This window comes from Polistes fuscatus, unplaced genomic scaffold, assembly GCF_010416935.1.
Source record: "Polistes fuscatus isolate 324 unplaced genomic scaffold, CU_Pfus_HIC Scaffold2, whole genome shotgun sequence".
NCBI lineage: Eukaryota > Metazoa > Arthropoda > Insecta > Hymenoptera > Vespidae > Polistes > Polistes fuscatus.
Genome location: NW_025113096.1, coordinates 11,180,377 through 11,203,359, shown reverse-complemented (window position 1 = coordinate 11,203,359; position 22,983 = coordinate 11,180,377). Strand labels below are relative to the sequence as shown.

General features: G+C 29.8%; 4 protein-coding genes across 5 annotated transcripts; 3 read left to right on the top strand and 1 right to left on the bottom strand.

Annotated features, from left to right (window-relative positions):
- Positions 1–33: 33 nt before the first annotated feature.
- Positions 34–10,541, top strand: LOC122516408 (SAFB-like transcription modulator). Its single transcript, XM_043634191.1, has 15 exons — positions 34–487; positions 1,759–1,846; positions 1,988–2,160; positions 2,277–2,525; positions 2,627–2,651; positions 3,857–4,010; positions 5,130–5,170; positions 5,290–5,558; positions 5,730–5,892; positions 6,003–6,250; positions 6,821–7,323; positions 7,676–7,849; positions 8,019–8,155; positions 9,795–9,951; positions 10,042–10,541. Exons 1-15 carry the CDS (start codon positions 365–367, stop codon positions 10,205–10,207), a joined length of 2,670 nt encoding a protein of 889 aa, XP_043490126.1. The 5' UTR covers positions 34–364; the 3' UTR covers positions 10,208–10,541.
- Positions 10,542–14,563: 4,022 nt separating this feature from the next.
- On the top strand, positions 14,564–18,197 carry LOC122516018 (proclotting enzyme-like). Its single transcript, XM_043633497.1, has 8 exons — positions 14,564–14,567; positions 15,736–15,810; positions 15,874–16,188; positions 16,259–16,673; positions 16,747–16,982; positions 17,061–17,253; positions 17,352–17,629; positions 17,725–18,197. Exons 1-8 carry the CDS (start codon positions 14,564–14,566, stop codon positions 18,018–18,020), a joined length of 1,812 nt encoding a protein of 603 aa, XP_043489432.1. The 3' UTR covers positions 18,021–18,197.
- Positions 18,198–18,564: 367 nt separating this feature from the next.
- On the top strand, positions 18,565–20,024 carry LOC122516017 (coiled-coil domain-containing protein 112-like). The gene is made up of 4 exons (XM_043633496.1): positions 18,565–18,645; positions 19,292–19,467; positions 19,545–19,695; positions 19,794–20,024. Exons 1-4 carry the CDS (start codon positions 18,625–18,627, stop codon positions 20,022–20,024), a joined length of 579 nt encoding a protein of 192 aa, XP_043489431.1. The 5' UTR covers positions 18,565–18,624.
- Positions 19,981–22,917, bottom strand: LOC122516404 (coiled-coil domain-containing protein 149). 2 transcript variants are annotated; one of them, XM_043634184.1, is made up of 10 exons: positions 22,714–22,917; positions 22,493–22,593; positions 22,235–22,404; positions 21,924–22,164; positions 21,691–21,857; positions 21,548–21,620; positions 21,384–21,468; positions 21,144–21,273; positions 20,973–21,070; positions 19,981–20,907 (listed from the first exon to the last, which is right to left on the bottom strand). In XM_043634184.1, the coding sequence occupies exons 2-10, from the start codon at positions 22,565–22,567 to the stop codon at positions 20,693–20,695; spliced, it is 1,254 nt and encodes a 417-aa protein (XP_043490119.1). In that variant the 5' UTR covers positions 22,568–22,593; positions 22,714–22,917; the 3' UTR covers positions 19,981–20,692. The 2 variants fall into 2 exon arrangements, with proteins under 2 accessions (XP_043490119.1, XP_043490118.1); XM_043634183.1 differs by having other exon boundaries at positions 22,769–22,917.
- Between the last annotated feature and the right edge of the window lie 66 nt (positions 22,918–22,983).

The following is a 22,983-nucleotide window of genomic DNA, read 5'->3' as shown; positions in this document are numbered from 1 at the left end:
GGCAACACTTATTTAATAGAACGACTTCCGTCTGGTTGCTTTCTTTGTAGTAAGGGATGTTGGCTATTACGATGGAAGTTTGTGAACTTAGTGCGTTGCAATCTTTAGCAGTTTACAGTTGTATAAGATTATTTTGTATAAGGAAGTAACTTCTTATTAGAAACGATAAACAGTTATTATTAATTCAGTTGTGTAAAAATCATTGGATCGTTGCGTACAATTTTTACGTATTCGCGATTTGTTCTATATACGCATATATATATATATATATATATATACATACGCGTATATATATATATATAGAGAGAGAGAGAGATATACTTTTCATCATATAGATAAAGAGAAGAATCTTTCTACCGGTGTAATGGCCGATGTAGAAGGAAAGAAGTTGACCGAGCTTCGTGTTATAGATCTTAAAACAGAATTAGAACGACGTGGTTTAGATAAAACAGGAAACAAAGCAGCACTTCTTGAACGTCTTTCTAAGGTATTATTTAATGAATTTAAATCCCTATTAAATTTTCGATCAAAAATATTTAAATATATATACATTAATTTTATTACTTTCCGTAACGGGTTTTCTTTTTCTTCTTTCTCACGTAGCATCATGTGTGCCGTCGGCCATTTTAACCTTATTGATTCTTATTCAGATTATTCGTAACGTAATACATGTTGTATCTTAACATTAACGCAAAACTTTAGAAAACATTTGTAATTAAACGTTCGCGTAGTAATTATGCCAATTACATGATATTTGTAGAAAAATTCTTGTAATATTAGGATTATTATTTCTTTTTGTTTTTTATGTCTCGTGAAATACTTAGCGAAACTTGATTCGATGTTAAAAATAATTCTTAATGGCCATTAATTCTTTTCTCTTCGTTTTGCGTATTGCGTAGTTTTAAATGTATTATTTAAAGATTCTATATATATACATAAGTTTTTAATGTATATGTTTTATATAGCCTGGATATATAGAAAGACTAATTGTTAATTAATTACTATATAAACGTATATTTCATCAGAATATATTATTAGAAATTCTATGCTTTAATCAAAAAATAATAATGCTTTTCCCTTATTAGAAAATTACATCTAGAGATAATCAATAATTCAGTATTATTTTAAGTATGAAATACTTGGAATATCTTATGTAATATCTTGAATTATATAAAGACAAAGTATTAATAAGTAATATTTTATTACTTAATAATGTATATATGTTCATCATTTATATAGGATGCTTATGAAATTGATAATACAAATAAAAGCAAGGGTAATTTTATATGAAAAACTAAATCGAAAATGTAAAATTAAATATATCAGTTACGCGTATACTTGATTTAGTTTCAACTCATTGTCAGTGAATTTTACTATTTTACTCCCGGATATTTCAAATAACATTTTTCTGCTTCTTAATATTAATAAATTATTATCAAACAAAGCTTTTAGTTTTCAAAATTGCAAGTTTAGTAGAGTGCATTCATATTTGACAAATTTTCGAACTTATTTTTCTCAAAAACAAAGCCTTTTAGATTTTTGAATCTTATTCTACATTTTTGATTTAGTTTTTCAAGTAAAATCATTCCCTGCTCGCTTGTATTACCAGTTACAGGAACATCTTGTGTAATTGATGAGCATATATTTTTTATAATTAATTATGTTAATGAATAATATTCTGAAGACAATAGAGACAAAAAATGATGGTGATGATTATTATTATTATATATATTATTATTATATAATAATATTGTTTAGGCTATATCTGACGATGGAGAAAATCCTGAAGAATATCTTATCGTGCCTTGTGGTGGAGTTTGCAAAACTAGTCCAAGGAAAAACAGTGGTACATAACTAATAACTTGCTTTTTATAATCTTCATTCTAACTTATATTAAAATTCTTTTGTACTAAAATATTTCATCCATCGATATACATTTAATATAAAGTTTGGTGAATTAACATAATTGAAAAAAATTGCTTCATAGTCACAGGAGTACCCAATCAAGATGATACTTTGGAATCATCTGAAAGTCAGAAAGAGGAAATTGTTGAACCATTAAAGAAAGAAAATGTAGATACCCAAGATACTAGTAATGACTTAAAAGCAAAGTCAAAACCAAAACAGTTGTCTGAAGAAAATCTTGTCGTTAAAAAGGAGGTACAAAAATTCGTTCTGCTTAATTTTTAATAAAAGACCTATCTATATCTATATATAACATTTTATTATTGTATTCTCACATTGTGTTACATTTAAAAATATTTTCGATATCAAAGGATACATCTAATGATGCTTCTGATAATCCTCCGAAAGAATCGGAAATCAAACAAGAAACAAAAACTACAACAGTGAATAAAACCACACCTGAAAGCACACCAACTAGCGAGAAGAAACCTGAAACTGAGAAGATAACTACATCAAATCAATCTTCAACTACAGGTGCAGTAGAAGCTAATGGAATGGATAATGAGGATTCAATTAATTTAACCATTGGAGAAGATGAAGAAAATCTCCTTGCTGAGGAGGTAGTTCATTTGAATTTATTACATTATAGATTTTTTTTTTAATTATAAAATATATTATGCTTAATAGCAATGAACTTAAATCAAATGTTTCTCGTTTACAGACTGAATCCCATGATAGGCATAAGGGTAAGTCAAAGGTTAATTTTATTTTAATTATAGCATAGATTTAAATATGTAAAATTAGAAACTAGAAATATAGTAGTAACCTTAACTATGGTCCTGAGTAAAATGCTCAAATCTACGACGGCATCAAGACTTTCGGAACATGTTCAAGTTACAACGTGTAACAGTACATCAATCCAGAATTGGGGGCAGTATTGGTATTCTTCACTGCGTTGTACATCTTGTGCAACCTTCGCTTTGGCCCACAAGTTACGCAAGCTGAACTCCAACATACAACAGGAAGTGATCTCTCTTGCTAGTCAAGTGGACGGAGCAGATATCTTCACAAACAATAGCACGTACTGTGCTTCAAAAAGGTTTCAAGCAAAACGAAAGTACTTCGTATCACTTACATGCAGCCAATGCCAGAGTTACATAAGACAACCCGTATATTCAATAAGCGCTAGTTTTTAAGTTAGTTAACACTAGAATTTGATATACCCGTTACATTAATTATGCCTGCCGCATAGAGCATCGTTGGATCATCAAAACACATTGTGGATACAAGAAGATTTATGTGCATCTCAACTTGGAAATGTCTTATATATATACATATCACAATTAAACGTGATATTAATCAGCATATGATTGAACTCACTATTTTCGATTCATCACACATATGGACTTACTGCAACTCTAAGCAGAATCAGTATATTACATATGCTCGAATACATTTCCCTCATGCAAGAATTTGATATATTCCAGGAATCACTTGATATTCATAAAGTCAAATAGATTTTATAAAATGAGCATTTCTTGCTGTCTACCTATCTACTACTGTACTCTGCATTGCTGCTTTCCCCTTTCTAGTTTCTCTTCTTGATTCAGGCTTCAAATTGACATCTTATATGTATATAAGACATGTATATGACATCTTATATATATATATATATATACACACATAAACGGAGAGGTACGAAGGTATTTGGCTTTATGTCTCTATCTTTGGTCCCCCCCGAAAAAAAGCTTAGGTTCACTGAGGTGGAACACTATGCCCAATGGAAAATGAGTTTGCAGTCCATGCAAGCCTCATCATTATTCACTGCGAAATCTTATAGTGCTCAGGAAAGTTCCTGATCGAGAGCACGAGCCATTAAACAGGAGTGTTAGGGAGGGAGAAGAATCAGGCTTGGCAGAAAGTGACTATGCTACCTTGATTGTCTCTGCAGATGGAGGTGAGAAGAAGAAAATGGAAGAGAACAAGAAGGGAGATTCTAAAGGGAGCGGTAGAGCAGAAGCTGGTGCCAGCAACAAGGAAGGGACAACGTCTGGTGCAAACGTCGGGATGAAGAACAAGCAGGATGGTGGCGATGGAAGCAAGAGGTTGGTCTCTCATAGCTAAGTGGTTCACAGTGGTTCGACAACGAAATATTACACGACTCTCTGCTAGTGATGTTCTTCTGCCACATACAGTACCATCAGGATAAAATACTGTTGGACAATGGGATTCCCAAGATATAATGCTTCGTCACGGTCATATACAAGATCACTTTTTCCCTTTTTTTTCAATCGAATATATATATATATACATATATATATCAAGTTATCTATATATAACTTCTGTATTTAGGCTGTAATTCTTAACTCTGAAAAGTATGTTAAGAAAACGAGAAATTGGCTAGCAAACTTACAAAATCGTAGACCAACCGCGATTTTTTTTTAAGTGTTAACATATTCTGACGTTACTAATGAAAGAATATCTTAAAAAAAAAAAAAAAGAGAAAAAAATATATATATATATATAAAAAAAATAAATTATTAAAATATATATTAAAAAAAAAATAAAAAAGAAAAGAAATATCAAGTGCTACGTTTTTGGTTCGACGAAGATATTTCTTTCTAAAAGAGACTACCAGTTCCATCGTGCGCCATAATACAAGAACAATTTAGTATATTATGATTAATTCTACTTGGCAGAATGCAGTTAAATAACTTGTGTACCGAAAAACAATCAAATATGATTTACCCAAGACATTATCTACTTTAGACCGCGTAAGTGTATAAACATATATATAAAATTAAAAAAAAAAAAAAATAAAATGTTAGAGTTTCCATCATGGCAAGACATGTGCTCTCAGAAGAACTGCGAAGGAGGGGCATCCGCTTTGGAGATACAGAGGGATTAATGGCATGAACTATTCCTATATGGATATCAATCATCGTACACAAACACGATGAATATATGGATAAAAAACAGTGAAAATGCATGCTGTACTTTAAGTTAATCGAGTAATACTAGTGTATTATAAAAAGTGAAAGAAAGAAAATAATGCAAACTGTTATACGATATATGTTAAAAGATTGCTAGCCAAATTTATGTGCTTAACATAGTTACAGAGGTACTTATGAAGCCTCAGATATAATGATAGTTATTTAATCTTTATGTTTGACCCAATAAAATATTTGTTTAAACATATATAAAACATGATCATATATTTTCAGTGTGGAGTCTGGCAGCAAGAGTCAAAAACGGGAAGATAAAGGTATGTTTTTTGTTATTATAACGTAATATTAAATTGAATTAAAAGTTAAGTAAATTTACTTGGAAATGTGTATCTGTATTAAATAATTTTTATTTTTATACTATTTATGTAATTCACAGATAAGAAGACTTCTCAAATCGGTCCTGTGAATGCAAGTAGCAGGAATTTGTGGGTATCTGGATTATCATCGAGTACTCGGGCTACTGACCTAAAGCAAATATTTTCTAAATATGGAAAAGTGATAGGTGCTAAAGTTGTTACTAATGCTAGAACTCCAAGTGCAAGATGTTACGGATATGTTACTATGTCTACGAGTGAAGATGCTGCTAAGTGTATACAACACTTGCATCGAACTGAATTACATGGTCGAGTGATATCTGTTGAGAAGGTAATTGTTATTACCTTTAATTTTCTTTGTTGCTGGACCTTTTACTTAATTCCAAACAAATTGAAACCTAAATCATTTATCCATGTTTTTACATTTGTTCGTTCAACTAAATAAAATCGGAACATTCGTTACTTGTTCCTTTTCTTACAATATAATATCTGATTTTTTTAGGCTAAAGGTGATTCTCAACAAAGTCATATGCGCAAACGCGATGCAGCAAATGGAAAGTCAGAAAAGAAAGAAGAAAAGGATAAGACTAAAGATAATCATGAAACTAACGAAAGAAAAGAAAAAGAAGCTAAGAAAGAGGGCGAAGAAAAAGGACCTGAACAAGGTATGTCTTTTTTACCAATTTTTTTTTCTAATTAGCACAACACAATAATATTTATAATTTAATTTTACATAAATAATTTAATATTCTTATGAGACAAATATTTTATACAGCCAAGAAGAACGACGAGAAAAATGAAAATGTCGATGCTAAAAAAACTGAACCAATCGATAAAAAGGAGGAAATATCTAAGGAATCTGATTCTCGATCAACTAAATCTACCAGTAAGAAACCAGAAAGTGAAAGAGGTCGACGAGAGGATAAACGAATTCGTCCATGGGAGCATCATCGTTCTTACAGTCGTTCGCGTAGTCGAGAACGCCGTAGACGTGATGACGTTCTTACTTTTGCGAAAATAAGGGTTAGTACAGAAAAAATATATATGTAGGATATTTTTTGTAACCCTACTTTTACACTTTCTTATTCTGATACTCTTTACTATCTTCTTTGATACTCTTCACTCTTCACTCTTCACTCTTATACTCTGATACTCTCATACTCTTTATTCCTCTTACTCTGCGATTTCTCCGCTACTGCTAACTCTGATCTCTTTTACTCTTCTCTGCAACTCTGATAATTCTCTTACACGACTCTCTCATCTTATATATTCTTCTCTTCTCGTATCCACTCGCATCCACGCTAAATACACGCACGTACTCATACTCTCTCATTTCTTTCACACCATAACAACAAAGGACAACATTTCTTATAACTCTACCTAACCGAAAAACAACTTTACTTATACTCGAATATACTTTAACATTAGATTTATGAATTAGTCCAAATTTTCTTTTTTTTATAAATACATATGATCAATTCTATATATGTACTCTTTTTTTATTCTGTTTCTATTATAATATACCTCATAAAAAAGTAATATTAGTAATTATAAGAGTCCGAATAGATACGACGACAGATTGATAATTCGCAGGAGGAACGTGAAAGGCAGAGATTACGCGAACGTGACAGAATGTTACGGGAAGAAGAAAGAAGACGACGCGAGGATATGGAAAGACAACGAGAAATCGAACGTAGGCAGAGAGAAGAGGCAGCTCGATTGGAAAGAGAAAGAGAAAAATTGAGAAGAGAAAGGGAAAGAATAGAACAAGAAAAGGCGGAATTACTTCGTTTAGAGCGAGAACGTCAGAAATTGGAAAGAGAGAAATTGGAACACGAAAGATTGGAATTAAAGAGACAACAAATGCGTTTGGAAGAAAGTAGACGTGCTCCGCCACCACCTTCAATCAAAAGATCATCCAGCGATAGAAGGGATCCTAGAGATATATACGTTGATCCGGAACGAAAACGTATGGCTACGGAACATAGCAGAAGACATAGTCCGGATAGAGTTAGTGATAGAAGAACTGAGATTATGGATCGTGTTTCTGATAGACGATTAGATCCGTCACCACCTACACGCTACGAATCGAGCAGGTAATTAAAAGATACAATTAATTTATTATCATTTAACAGTGTGTTTCTAGTTACTGAGTTGAGCTGGATTATAACTTTGTGCTGTATGTGTGTGTTACTCTTTTATAGATAGAATAAAATTATAGAGGGAAATTTTTTACCAAGTTTTATTTTCGAGTAATGTGAGTTTTTGCAGAAGTGCATCGGTACAGTTGCAATATTCAAAAATGCAAAATTTTCCTCTATAATTTTGGTCTCATTACAGAAAAAAAACTAAGTTTTAATACAGCCGAGCTATTAAATACTCTTTATATATATTGTGAAATTTTTTAGGGACAAAAAATTAATTAAATTTCTGTTTATTTAATCACAGATCTACTCAAGAGATGGGATTGAAGAAAGAATTTAAACGCAGTAGTGAATTTACTTCAAGAAGTAATCGTCCAGAAACATTTTCTGATGTATCACGTGGAAGGGAAGTTATCGTACGTCGTGAATCTCTATCTGCAGCATCCTCATCTATTGATCCACGACAAGTTAAAGAAAGGTAATTTCTAAAATGTTTGTTCTCAATTATTAATTATTATAAATGAAAATTTGGGTACACTTGTAAAATCTCGTGTCAGTAAAATGATACAATGATGATATTTTTTATTTTATATGTATATATTATATCATAAATGCGTTTTAATCAATTTTTTTCAAAAATTGCGTAGATACGAACGACCCAGTACTACAACATATACTCGTGAACGCGAGGTACGACGATCAGAACCGGAGTCTCATAGAAATTCTAGGGATAGTCATACGCGTTATAGTGAAAGCTTCAAACCACCGAGCTCGAGTGCACCCCGTAAGTATTATAAAGAGTACATACTCGAAAAATGTATTTAATTTCCTGTACACCATCGGGTCATATATTAAACTCGTATAGAATCATATTTCTATGATCCATTATATGAAGGTTTATTTTTTTTATCTTATCGATGCTATAATAATCTTACAACTTAAACATATATAATAGATTATCTTTTTTTTTTATTATTTTTTCATTCTGTACGTAGCATGCACAAATCTTTAAACTGAAAAACTTATTATTTTTTTTTTATGGAAAAAATTATATGACAGTTCTATTATTTCAGTAATTATCACACGATTTTAATGAATGATTTGTGCATGTTAAGATTATTTGTAAAATATGATATTTTAGACATTATTTTAGTTTATATAAATTCTTATATAAAACTTAAAATGCAATACCCGATAGAATAAGACTGGATTTTTATTTTTTTTTATTTTTAAATCATTTTCTTATTATTTTTCATTTAAAGATGTTACACTTCTATTTGTTACATTTTACTATTTAACTTTATTGTTAGACTTAAACTATTCACTTATTATTATTGAGAATACTATTATATTTTACATATATATATGTAGTTAACAGTTTTTTTTTTAATTCGTAGTATAAACAAGAAAGTAGTATTATTTTTTCAATACCTAATTTTAAATGAATTCCAAAGTAGTAAACTCTACGTCTGATTAATTATAAAGAAAAAATAAATAAATAAACGTTATGTTATTAGATCTATATCGATAATCGACATTAACAAACATAATTATATTAGACTGATCTAACATTATCGAGAATAAAGTAGTGTACCATAATAATTATTGTGAATTTGAAATGACTTGTGTTAGAAAGTGATGATTATGAAGATAAAGAAGAATAAATCATGTTATCATATTATTAAATCATGTTATAAAAAAAATATAATTATTAACGCAATGTATACTGCTTTGTATGTTATAATTATTAATTCAAAGGAAAATCATTTTTGTCTACTTAATAATAATAATAATATTGTCTTTATTCTTATCTTGTGAGAAACAAACGTATAATAATATTAATTTTGCTCTTGTACTTATGTATAGTTGGAAAATCATTACTCTGTTGTCTCATCGTTTTAATATGAGTGGTTTATCTTTCTAGTTCGTTTGTATTACTTTATTCTCACAGCGTGAATATATTATATATATATATAAAAGTCAGTTGAATTCTTTTGATATTGAAAATCGAATAACAAACGCAAAAGACATATTTATGTATTTCTATACACTATAATAATGTATGCTTTATTAATAAAAATTATAATTTCCGACTTATTATATTGGGTTTTATTGTAGTTAGTTGAACCTAATTTTGAACTTGATAAAGAAATATTTTTTCAAGTGAATTTATTCAATATTCATTTATCTTATGCAATTAGAATTTATGAGGAAATTAATTTTTTATTATAAAGCATACTCAATGTTAAAAAGATTAATGTCGATAAAAGATTATTTTTAAGGAACTATATTTTTTTATCATAATAGATTCTAAATAATATTTAGTTTAAATCATTAAATGTTATTAAATAGAATGATTAGTACATTTTAATAGAATATTATTAGATAACATTGTTAATGTTAAATTTGATATGTTTGCATAGGTGATAGCCGTTATATAGAAAGCAATAAAACAGCAAGCGGATGGCACTCAGGTCCACCATCAACAAAATCATTTAATTCTGTGCCAAGTGGTGGAACACGCGATCCACGTAACGAACCATCAGGTTGGAGTTCTAGATCATCCGACAGTGTCAACAGGTATATTTAAGCACTTGTAATATGTAAAATTTATGTATAGGGAGAATAGAATTTGTTTAAATATTATAAATGATCGTCGTTCATATATAGATGGAGTAACTCGAGCAGTATGGGTAATACTTTACGTCACCCTGTGCCACCAACTTATCCAAGTGGTCCCATACAATCCATGGGTTTAACAGCACCGGGAACGGCTACTTCATATGACCGTTTTGATCCATATAAATCATCTATATCTAGTATGAGAAAATACTGATAGAGTTGATTGATTATATATATTTAAATATAAATATATATTATATATTATATAATATAATATTAACAATAATAATAATCGTGATACAATAATACAGGAATCGTGAAAGTTCGAGAGTATTATTAAATTTTGAGTAATGTAGGTAAATTTACTTCTTTTGTTATACTGAACTTCATTGAAAGATGTATCATTTCACGTAAAATAGTTCAATTTATACACAAAATTAAAACAGAACAAAAACAATCTCAAATTGGAAACATGTAAATGTACAGAAGATATTGTTTTGACGAGCTATTAATTGAATAGAGAATTATTTTTCATTGATGATAATTGATATATTGACCAAAATAATATTTAAATTTTATCTTATACTAATAAATTTAGTAAGGTATGTTAATTGATTTAAGATTTCTCTAATATATAATATTATAGATAACGGTGGGGAAAGAAAGACATTTTTCGTACAAATTATTATATGATTATAAACAAGTAATACCTATTAATCTGTTAATAATCAATAGTAAATTGTACTCGTGCGAAAATGTTGACAGGAAATGACGGAACGTTCAAATATTGGTGAACACCGCCTCTGTATTTAATAAATGATATATAATCATGCTTGTTCACCGTTATAATAATATAATGATTGAAATCTACTACGTATATATCACACATATACAATTATAAAGGCCGATAGCACAACATATTAAAATTTCCGAGAAGTTGCAAAGGAACTTTTGTACATTTGTTAATAGACATATATTAATAATATGTATGTAATTTCGATTTACTTTAATTCGAAATAATAATAATAATAATAATAATAATAATAATAATATAACGATTCATTGATTTTAACAATTATATGGTTTTAATGTGAACACAAAAAAAAAAGAATAAAAGGGATGATGGCATATGCATATGTTTAATGTAAGCCAGAAGATATATATAAACATTAACAAACAAAAAAATATAAAAAATATAGGATAAAAGAAGAACAAAAATATTTGTTTCTTATATTCTAACAAGAAATATTTTGTTCGCATCGAATTGTTCTTGTGTATTTTAAATGATACACAACAACAACAATAAAATATTATATTGCATAGTGTGTTATAATCGCGCTACATTATACGCTAGTAAGATAATTTTAAGCTGATATATACAAATGCGTATTGCGTTGGATCCAAAAAAAAACCAGATGCGATTAACTAACAATTGCATTAGACGATTAACAAAGCAAACTTTCCATTGTTTTTAATATCTATCTAACAAACATTCACATACACGTACGCGCAAGCTGTTCATTCTCGATTCTTATAATGTTTTTAGTATGAACAGTGAAGCTATATATATATATATATATACATCTTATTAACAAAAAAATGTGTCCCCCTGATACTGTTACGAGTATGAACAGTTTGTACATTGATGAATTCCATAAATTGTATATTGTATACGTTAGAAAGAGAGAATCTGTGGCACAATATTCGCGTTGACAAAACATGTCACAGAAAGAGAGAGAGGGAAGTTGAAAGAGAGAAGTTAAAAATGTAATGTGAATTCCAATAATAAATTTACAAATTAATCAATTCGTGAGTAATAAAATTCAACCAAACCAAAAAGTAAAGAAACAGAACTATCGATAATCATTAAATTCATCCGATGGAAATAATAATAAAATAATTTCGTCGTCTTCAAGATCATGGGAGGAATTAGAAAAAAAGAATAAAGGAAGTATGATCAAGATCAAGATCAAGATCAAAAAGAAGAACAAGAAGAATGCATTCCAAGGTGTATATATGTACCCGTAACGAATAATCGAAAGCTGATGGAGCGGTAGAAGAAAGAGCAATAGCAATAGCAAGAAGTAGTAGTAGTAGTAGTAGTATTAGTAGCAATAATACAGCGATGAACACTTTCCCTTGATAGTCGTGTTAGGGATGGCGTGTTTCCATCAGAGAAAAGGAGGAAGAGTAAATAAAGAGAGAGCGAGCGAGTAAGCAAGCAAGCAAGCAAGCTAGCACATCAGAAATAAAGTGTGTCGAGGTCTTTTCACGGGCAGTCGTTGTAGCCTGGGTTCTCTGCAATTACGGTTGCACGAAAACTTGCTTCCTTCTTACTTTTACACAAGTTTTCAATTAAAACAAAAAAAAAACATTCTTCCTTTTCTCCCCTTTAATTCATCACTCTTTTATCTCTTCACTCTTCTCTTGCATCCTTTCTCTTCTCTGGGTATCCTTTTCTTTCTTCGGGTCTCCTCTTTTCTCCCTTCTCTTTTCTTTTTCTTCTTCTGTCTCCTTCCAACTCTCTCTTTTTTCTGCTCATATCTCTCTTTCTCTCTTTCTTTCTCTTTCTTCAAATTCGATACCATGCATAATTTGCCGGTACTCCGGTGATCTTCACGACAGAGAGTCTCTTTTAATAGTTCAGCTCTGTGTCTGCTCGTGAGCCACTCAGAGAGTGTTTAGTAGGTGTCAGGTGTGGTGTGTGACAGTCTCAGCAGTAGTGTTGTGGATTAAGTGCTGGAATGTACGTGAAAACTTGACGGGAATTTCTTTAACGAAGATGTTCTCTTTATTTCTTTTTAGTAAGTGTATTGTTTATGAGAGAGACAGGGAGGGAGAGAGAGAGATACAGAAAGAAATCACCCTCTCTCTTTACTATGACAAATCCTAACAATATCACACTGGCTAAGATTGTTTAGATGATGAGATAGCAAAATAATTTTTTATTTTGTATTATTTTGTATTTTTGCTTCTTTTTTTTTTTATATGCAAGAAAGAAATATTTTAACATGGTAATTTGCGTTAGAACCTGAATCGAGAGAAAGGATAGAAATGTCAGCAAAAAATAAAAATATAAAATAATAAAATAAAACCAAAATCAAATATATATATATATGTTTAGAGGCGTGTATCGTAGAAAACGCGGTACTTTCTACATGCTGCTTTCAAACTAACGTCAGTAGGTCTCTTGTTCATGAATTTTGATTCGTTCTTTCATTATTTTTATGTATATGCATGATGTTTTTCTTATAAATATTCTAATATCTTTCTAATTAAGAAAATATATAAAAATAAATGAAATAATTTATCTCGACATTAGTATCATAATTTTAGATTATATAAATACATTAAAGTAAATGATTGAATTACATATTTGTCATTACAAAACAAATAATTAAAAAATATGCGTTTAACTAGCGCGGAGCACGTGTGCTCTAATGTGTTGTCGTCGTAATTGAAGAAGAAAATCACAAACCGTAAAGAACGCACGCTAAGCGCAGTTTCTTATCACGCGCCGTTTATTAATTGTAACTTTTGTTTTATTTTAACGAAGAATCTTCCGTTTGTATTATCAAACATGAAATCTATTTTATCTTTCTTTCTTTTTTTTTTTTTAAATTTTTATTTTATCTTATTTCAATTTGCTGAAATTCAGCACACTTTCACCGTGCGTCAGAACGTAACGCTTTCGATAAGAGTTCCTTTTTTTGTATGTACATAAATAAGAACTCACATTTTTGTTTCATCTACTGCACGAAATTCATATTTACATTAATTAGTGTAATCTCATTTAAAAAAAAAATACTTTTCTCCTTTTTAATTTATGCTTTAGAATCATTTAAATCGTCGTTAAACAGATCAATGGAAACAAATATTTTATTCAAAAGTTCAATTAAATTCGACTAGATTAGTCTACCTGCATGCATGATACAAGATGCAATTAGAATAAATTAATGAAGCAATTAACACCCTATTGCATAAGCAGTCATCATCGTTCCTTCAGTTAGTTTTTGTATTTTTTTTATAATCCTATCAGAAACATAACAATATTTTGAATGTCATTACACCCGCATTATGCGGGTTTTTTTCTTACCCCATCCTCCTATAATTATTCAATTACCTGTTGCATCAAAATGTAGCTCAATGCCATGTCGATAAGTTACGTTATGATGAGATATTATCAAAAATGAAAAACAAAAGTCATGCAACGATGTTACATAATTTTGATAGACATAATTATTTTCATAATTTAAAAAAAAAAGTAAGAGAGAGAAAAATTGAATTCTCTCGTGTGTAAGTGTGTGTAACATATAAACATAACACAGTGGCGCGTACGTGTGCACACACGTACGTATGTATATTAACATGTATAGAAGTGCACTTAAAGTTCGGTGAAGTATGAAACTTTCTTCTGAATATTTGCGATATTTTACGATTGGGATTTTCCAGATACAGATGAGAGAGTGTCGTATAACAATGATCACGTTTCGCTCTCTTACCCCCTTCTCATTCTAAGAGAAATAAATGATCTTCACTTCGACGTAAATAGTTTGAATGTATTAGCTGTATGAGTCAGTGAACGGAAGAAAGGCACACTTTCTCGTCGAGCAACTTTCACCGTCGATGAAGTCCATGTGTAGTAACTTGTATCGAAAAGTCCTCCTTTTTCATGCACACGTAATTTTGTAATTAGACTCCCCTTATATACTCCCAGCCCTTTATTTCTGTCCTTCTTTCTTTCTTTCTTTTTTTCTTTTTCTTTCAACCTTCAATTTTTCATTCAACTTGATAAATGAGGAGTCTTCTCGATGTCATACAAATTATATTAGATTATTCATTGAAAATCAAGCTTAAAAGAAAGAATAAATATATATATATATATTAAAAAGCCTGTATGTAATTAACCCAATAAACGATACAAAAATGTTCCTTGTCTCATTGATTATGCAGAAATGGAACGTGGGATGACAAAGAGACGTTTTTAAGCTATTCATTCTTATCTTGTTCTTTGAAAGAAAGGTCGAAAAGAAAGGATCACCTACATAACAATGACTAAAAGTTGACATTAAAATAAATAAAACAAAAAATTAGGAATGAAAAATGACAAGGATCCGTATCTTCATCGTTGTTTTATTTGATAATGATAGCTTCAAATTTGGGTTACTCAAAGAACCGGTTCTTCCCTGATTCCAAACATATTCCTTTGTGCCGAAATATTCGAAATAAGTTTAGAAGCCGGATATAATTCTATGGGATTTTTTTTAGAGAAGATACTCATATAAATTCTAGTTCAAGGGATATTTCTAAATCAATTCGATCATTTTCTACGATTTTTCTTTCTTTTTGAATGTCTTATACACAAATACAAAATTTCTTATTAACACGTATTTTCGATATCGAGAATTCCCAAATGATTCGAAAGTTGCCTTTCGACTCATACTTTTCGCAAGTATTGCATAACACATATGGCGTCTATGAAAGGAATACCTATTTACTTATTCAGAACACACGTTTGAGTAATAGGTTTTCCAATGTCTCATTGAATCATAAAAAAAGAAAAGATATCACGTGATAATCATAGAATTCCTGACAAATTTATAGGCTTGTTGCATAACATGATATTGTGCGAAGAAAGAAATTTCATTCCCAAGAAAAAGCATTCCATTTTTTTCTTTCTTTTTCAATTGAAAGATAGGAAATAAAATAATGATTATTATCAATCATTTTCTATAATTACAGAATTTTGTTTAATATGGAATATATTTGGCGGAGCTCTTTCGTATACCGAAGAAATTGTACGATATCATGGTCAACGTAAGTAAAACGAATGATTGGCCAAATTTTGGATCTTAGGATTATAATTTACGTAATATTTAGCATTAGGATATAGAATACCATCTTCTTATGGGCCATTACCGACTCGAGGATGGTCATCGGAAACGTGGAATTCCGGAGTACGAAGAACGGGAAGTCAATTGTACAGAAGAGACGTTCAAATTCGACCACCCCGTGTACATCTGGTTAAAATTGAAGAAGAACAGACGGATCCTTTGACGACTTTAAGCGAAACTTTAGGCGCATTGAACACTGTGGGTAGTTATATCGTTAATATGACAAGAGGAGTGGAGAATTCGAATAGTCCACCAAAAGAACTTCCATCAGCTTTGTACACCATATCGAAAAATATTTTAGGTGGGATTGTACGATTAATTTGTTTACAAAATATTATTCAACATTTGTAAATATCGTTTAAATATCATAGGACTTAATGTAACGGACAGTATAGCACCATTGGTAAGAAGAGGTGTTGGATTAACATCGAAACCAACAATAAAATTACAAACAACAGGAATTCCATTAGCAACGACAACAACAACAACCGTAAGGACTACAACATTAGAACCTACAATTTTAGCCGTAACATCAACAAATTTATCAAGACCAATTTCTCAAATACTACCTCAACAATCAGTGGAATTAGCTAATAGGGATAGAGAATCCGTAATACCTACGTGCATTACAGCAGAAGGTTCATCAGGAAAGTGTCAAGATCTCAGCAATTGTCCACAATTATTGCTGGATTTGAAAAAACTAAGACAATCCTTATGTTTCAAAAGTATATTCGTACCTGGCGTTTGTTGTCCAATGAAAAAAGCTGATGATTTATTGAACGATGGGTAAGATAAAGAAAGATTAAAGAACTATCGATCAATAATTCGATAATATTTGATTGTGTTCTTAATCTTTCAGAATAATCACTGGTACCGTTTCTCCGCCAATTATTGAGAACACTGTACGACCTACTCGACCACCATATCGCCCTATAAAACCACCTACACCTCGACCTATACCATTGTATCCAGTTGATTCATCTACTTTAGAACCATCAACCGGAACGATCCTGATGCCAGATTTGTCAGTCAACAATTCGAACAATGTTGAGACACTAGGCACTGTCGACAATAATTACATACAAGATGACGAAGGTATTTGTTAATAAAAACCATTTTTCGATAGCATTATCATTAAGTTAGAAAGTCAGTCAAATATTTTCTATCCGTTAGAATGTGGAGTGAGAAATTCTGGAAAGTATAGGGTCGTTGGAGGTGAAGAAGCATTGCCAGGACGTTGGCCTTGGATGGCAGCTATTTTTCTTCACGGTTCAAAGCGTACTGAATTCTGGTGTGGGGGGTCCTTAATTGGACCGCGTCATATCCTAACTGCTGCACATTGTACGCGAGATCAACGACAACGACCGTCAGTAAAAACAATTTCTAGTTTCTTTCTATATTGTCTTTATGATGAGAAAGTGAGGAATTTGTATAAAATAAATTCAACATTTTTAAAACGATTAGGTTTGCTACAAGACAATTCACTGTACGTCTTGGTGATATAGACCTCGAAAGAGACGATGAACCATCCTCACCAGAAACCTATGCCGTTCGAGCTATTTATGCTCATCCAAAATTTTCCCGAGTTGGTTTTTACAACGATATCGCTGTACTCGAATTAAATAGACCTGTTAAAAAGTCACCCTATGTGATACCAATATGTCTACCACAGGGACGCTTACGTAGCGAAGTTTTTGCTGGTGCTAGACCAACCGTTGTCGGATGGGGTACTACATATTACGGTAATTTATTATTTCATTAAACTATCCTTCAAAAATATATAACGTTTACATTAAACATATTAACAATAACACAAATCTGTGGAAACATGTAACAGGTGGAAAAGAAAGTACAGTTCAACGACAAGCTGTATTGCCTGTATGGAGAAACGAGGACTGCAATGCAGCTTACTTTCAACCAATTACGAATAATTTCTTATGTGCTGGCTACAGTCAAGGTGGCAAGGACGCTTGTCAAGGTGATTCAGGTGGCCCATTAATGTTAAGAGTCGAAGGCCGATGGATGCAGATAGGCATCGTATCTTTCGGTAACAAATGTGGTGAACCTGGTTATCCTGGTGTTTATACACGCGTCACGCAATATCTCGATTGGATTAAAGGGAATTTTAAATAAATTTATTATATGTTTGATAAAGTGCCAAGGATAAATTAATCAATGGTGGTTTTTTTCTTGTATAGTTCTAACATGTACATTATTACTATCTCTATTTGATTTATTATTCATATTATTGTAAATACCCAATAATGTGACCCAGTGTATATTCATTGAATATATTTTAATTTATTGTTATTTGTTGTGTGTTCATCGCTTTTTTTTCTCGATAATTAATGAAACCCATGATTTCTTTTTAGCAATATTTTTAAGTCACAATGTATACGTATTACTATCGCCATCTTGAAATTGAAATAATCTTGTCATCTCTCTAGTATCACGAAATTATGGTTGCTTACGTCCAAATTTGAAGTTTTCTGAAATGCTATTCGTTCCGGTGAAATGATTAAATTAACAATTATTTTTTAGAAAAGTTAAAATTTTTCATTTGAGTATGATAAATTTTTAGTGTTTTTTATACATTTATGTCATCATGTATAAAACTGAAAATTTTTAAACACATTTGTATTTTATAATCAAGAATTAATTTTAATTATGTCGATCGGAAATAAAATTAAAAGCGTTTCAGTCGAAGATTTAGGGAGCATCGTTAAACAAATGATCAATGGAACCCTTGAAAATACTGGTAAATATGATTATAAGTATAAAAAAAAAAATGCACTTTTTAATATTTAATATTATTTACAAATTTAAATATTAGCACAAGTCGCCAAATTACATCGGGTTGTTTGTGAGGAATGGTATTCCAAAAAAATGGCTAAATTAATAAATTCACATTCAAGAGAAATATCAGAAAATTTAATTGAAGATGTTGACAAGGTTTTATCCCATAATTAATTATATATTTTTGTAATATATTTATTATATTAAAATGACAATATTTTTAGGATACATTATCATCAGTTATATTAAGCAACAAATTTAATTCAAAATATGCACTTAATTCACAATCTTCTAAAATTGAAATGAATAATCATACTGAAAATATTAAAAAAATAAAAAATGAGTTAAGCAAGAAAAATATTGATATTATAAATATTAATATTGAACGATATTTCAAAAATATACGATCAAAAAGCGATTCTACGTTAACAAATATTACAAATTATTTTACAAAAGATAATATTGGTTTAAAAACTCGATCGTTAACTTTTAGTAATATTAATGGATTTAATAAATTTAATTCACGAATTTCAATAAAAGAAGTAAGTTAGTAAAACGAGTATTAGTAAATATTTCATTTCGAATATCGATTTTAATTATTTTTGTAGACAAAATTAGAAGACAATTGTGCAAATGAAGATAAAAATATCGTTTTATTCAACGACACAAAAATGAATGTAGATATAGTCGAGGTATGGAATAATAATCCACAAAAAATGGACTCAAACAAGAAGACAAAGCGTGATCCAATTAAAATCAATCGTAAAACACAAGATAATAAAATGTTCGATTAATTAACAAATTAAATTAACTAAATTAATTATTTGAAAATTATAAAAAAATGTAATTTTGTTCTTAAAGGAAATATGAAGATAAAAATTACTTAGCATTCGAGAATTGGAAGAAAAAAAAAAATACTAAATATAAGCAAATGATCAAACAAGAACAAAAAGAGAAACAACAGAAATTACAAACTAAATTAGCAGAAATGGAATCTAAAAGACTAGCTCAGGTTTCGAATAAATTTTTTACTACAAAATATAAAATATTATAATTTATATTTCATTTACTAATTGTAAATTATATTTCTGTGAAAATAAATGAACATAGATGTGTGCCCATATAAAGAAACAGCAGATGATGCAAGAGAAACGAAAATTATCTAAAGAATTACGAAAGATTGAACAAACGAATATAAAATCGCATAAAGAACAAATGGAAATGAAACGTATAGTAAATGATAAGGTTTTCAAAGAATGGAAGAGACGAAAAGATATTAAATTGAAAGAGCAAAAAATTTTGTATGATATAAATAATTATCATTATTTTATTTGTTCCTAATGGAGATACTTTCATTGTTTGATATAAAATATTTTCGTTATAGGAATCGATATGCCAATTATTATTACTATCAACAACAACAACAGCAGCAGCAACAACAACAACAATTGGGACGTACGTATTTCGTGCAAGGCATCAATACAAAATTTAATTCCTGGCTTAATCAATTAGATTGGGTCTTGCACGAAAAATATTTACGCGAACGGCGTTATCTGGTACGTTCTTTTTACTGTCAACCAGCTTATTATGGCAATGCAGCTGATATTGCATATGCTAATTATTTATAATAATATATATGATTCATATACTTTTATATAATATATATTTATATATATATATATATATATGTCTTAAATTATATCTATACTACACACATATGGTACATTTGCTAGACTATAATAATATAATCTAATAACAAAATAATAAATTAACACGGTAAAATTATTCACAATACTATATAACACATTTCGATTAAATAGTTGAAGATAAAAATATTCTTGGGTTTTTTCATACATATTTTTGTTTATATGTATTATACTTTAAATATTATTTGATTTATCGTTTATCAAAAAAAATAACACAACCTATTGATCAGAGACGACTCTTGATATTTTCTTGATATTTTTCAAATCCTTGTAATATTTTTGCACATAAAATATATCAAATTTTTATTTGTCGTGTTTGTCGGTGGTTTTTAAATTGTTTAGTGCTTTTTGAACTAAATTTTCTAAATTTTTAGGAAGACTCATTTGCGTAATATGTACTGATTGTATTTCCGAAGACGAACTATCTACAATTGTTTCTTTTGTATCAGTCGAATTTTCATTGATATTTTCCGTAGTACGTTCAGATATGTTGTCTAGATCATTACGAAGACTACTACCTGAGAAGTAATATTCGTAATAATTTGTATAATTTATTAATAAGAATATTTACGTAAACACTTACTTTTTTGGTCAACATCCGCACTCGTGTAGCCTTCCAATAATGTTTTTGTTGGCGATTCTATCATACTGTCCAACTCACAAATTCTCAAAGCCAAGATTCTATACATTCATTATACAATTATTTAAACAATAATAAATTTAATATATTTAAAGTAATTTATATTCAACTTACTTATTGGCTTTTTTCTGATGAGCTAAAGCTAAAGTTTTATCGTTCAAGGCTTCCATCAGAGCAGTACACAAACAATGTAATTCTTCTATCGCAACAGTAGATTTCCGTGTTTGCTGTAAAAGTTCCTCGACTAAAATTATAACACATATGAATAAACTTGTAATATTTACATTCTTAAATTATTGAAAGATTTTACTTCTAATATAAGCTGTACTAGTACTTAGAAATGAAACATTAAACCTTGTTTGTGTTTCATCACCATTCCAGCAGCAGGATTAACACCAAATTTAATAGTCTCTTTGGTTCTTTTACTATCCAACATGCTCTGATAACAAATGATTATAAATTCTGTATATTATTATTGCAAATAAGTGGAAACATTTCATACAAAAATTTATTCTCACTTTATATTTTGAAAGAGATTGTCTTGCGAGTTCCTTTTCCTCAATTAGTTGTTGTAATCTCTCTTGCAAATATCTAAATAATTAAATAATATTTAATTACTTGAACTTGTTATGAGATTATCATAGAACAATTTAAAATTTACCTGTTTTCATTAATAAGAGCATCTACATCAATTGGCTTAGATGCATTCAATGCTTTGGACAGTTCATGATTCAACCGATGTGCTTTACATTTAAATGCATCTCTTTCCATTTCTAATTCATATTTTTCATCGAGAACAGTTTGTAGATCTATTTGTAATTGTGAACACTAAAATAACAAATCAAGTTAATGATAGCAAAATTAATAATTTAAACAATAAAATCATGTAATAACCTTTATATTTAATTTTTCTAATTGCTCAATCATTTCTTCTTTCTGATGTATCGCGGAAGTATATTGTGTTTCCTGTTGTTCTTTATTACTACGATTGTTATTCGTTCGTAGTATTTTAATATCACCTTGGACGTCGCGTAACTTTTGCTTCAATATTTCAACTTGTAACATCAAACATTTGTTATGTTCTCTTGACTTTGATAGAAGATTCAACGTATTAAAGTCGTTATCTGTGTTGTAGCTAAACAATAAATAAGTTAAGTTTTAAATATCAATTTGACATACGATTTACAATCGTGTCATCAAATTACCAGTTTGATCCTTTCATATCGTTTAGCTGTTTCTCTAAATGTAGAAATTTTTCTAGTACTTCTTCAGCCATAGATTTATATTGATCTTTTTGTATTTTACATTGATCGAGTTCTTGATTTAAAAGACAAAGAGCATGCGACTTGGCTTGTAATTTTTTTATCAATGTTTCCTGCAATTAAACACACATTTAAGAAATAACATTTGATGAACATTGATTGGATATTTTCTATCATTTAAAAAATTAGAAATAAACGTACATTAGATTCTTGACCCATTGCACTTTCATTATTTAATCTAATAAGTGAATTATTTTCTTTTAGTTTTTGTTCCATTGTGTGTAATAAAGTAAATGACAAATCTGTTAATACATAGGGTAATTATAATTAATTGATATAATTTCTTTTTCTATAATTCATATATAAATTATATGTTTCTATAGATGAATTTAAGATGCAAATTATTGCATTTCATTACATACAACACCACCACCACGCAACATTTCCATATATGTGCTTTTAACGTGTGAACCTTACCCAATAGGTAGTATTGAATTCTAGGAAGGAAAAATAATAATCAGATTTTGGTTTGCGGTTTTATAGCATGCTTTAATAACTTGCATAGTATATAGAGACAACTGATTGACTCGCGCGTTTCGTGCCTTGGGTTATTATTCTTTTGGACATCGAACCTTGCGAGGTATCGATTATGCTTCTAAACGTTGCCGCGAGCTGTCGTTGCGTAAGCTACT

Coding starts and splice junctions, on each gene's coding strand:
- LOC122516018 (XM_043633497.1), top strand. Junction 15,811..15,873: donor TGTACGATATCATGGTCAAC/GTAAGTAAAACG, acceptor CGTAATATTTAG/CATTAGGATATAGAATACCA. Junction 17,630..17,724: donor ATGGGGTACTACATATTACG/GTAATTTATTAT, acceptor AACATGTAACAG/GTGGAAAAGAAAGTACAGTT.
- LOC122516017 (XM_043633496.1), top strand. CDS start 18,625: ATGGAACCCTTGAAAATACTG. Junction 19,468..19,544: donor AAAACACAAGATAATAAAAT/GTTCGATTAATT, acceptor TTGTTCTTAAAG/GAAATATGAAGATAAAAATT. Junction 19,696..19,793: donor AATCTAAAAGACTAGCTCAG/GTTTCGAATAAA, acceptor AAATGAACATAG/ATGTGTGCCCATATAAAGAA.
- LOC122516408 (XM_043634191.1), top strand. CDS start 365: ATGGCCGATGTAGAAGGAAAGAAGTTGACCGAGCTTCGTGTTATAGAT. Junction 1,847..1,987: donor TAGTCCAAGGAAAAACAGTG/GTACATAACTAA, acceptor ATTGCTTCATAG/TCACAGGAGTACCCAATCAA. Junction 2,161..2,276: donor ATCTTGTCGTTAAAAAGGAG/GTACAAAAATTC, acceptor TCGATATCAAAG/GATACATCTAATGATGCTTC.
- LOC122516404 (XM_043634184.1), bottom strand. CDS start 22,567: ATGGAACAAAAACTAAAAGAAAATAATTCACTTATTAGATTAAATAAT. Junction 22,165..22,234: donor GATATGAAAGGATCAAACTG/GTAATTTGATGA, acceptor TTTATTGTTTAG/CTACAACACAGATAACGACT. Junction 21,071..21,143: donor CATCAGAAAAAAGCCAATAA/GTAAGTTGAATA, acceptor ATGAATGTATAG/AATCTTGGCTTTGAGAATTT.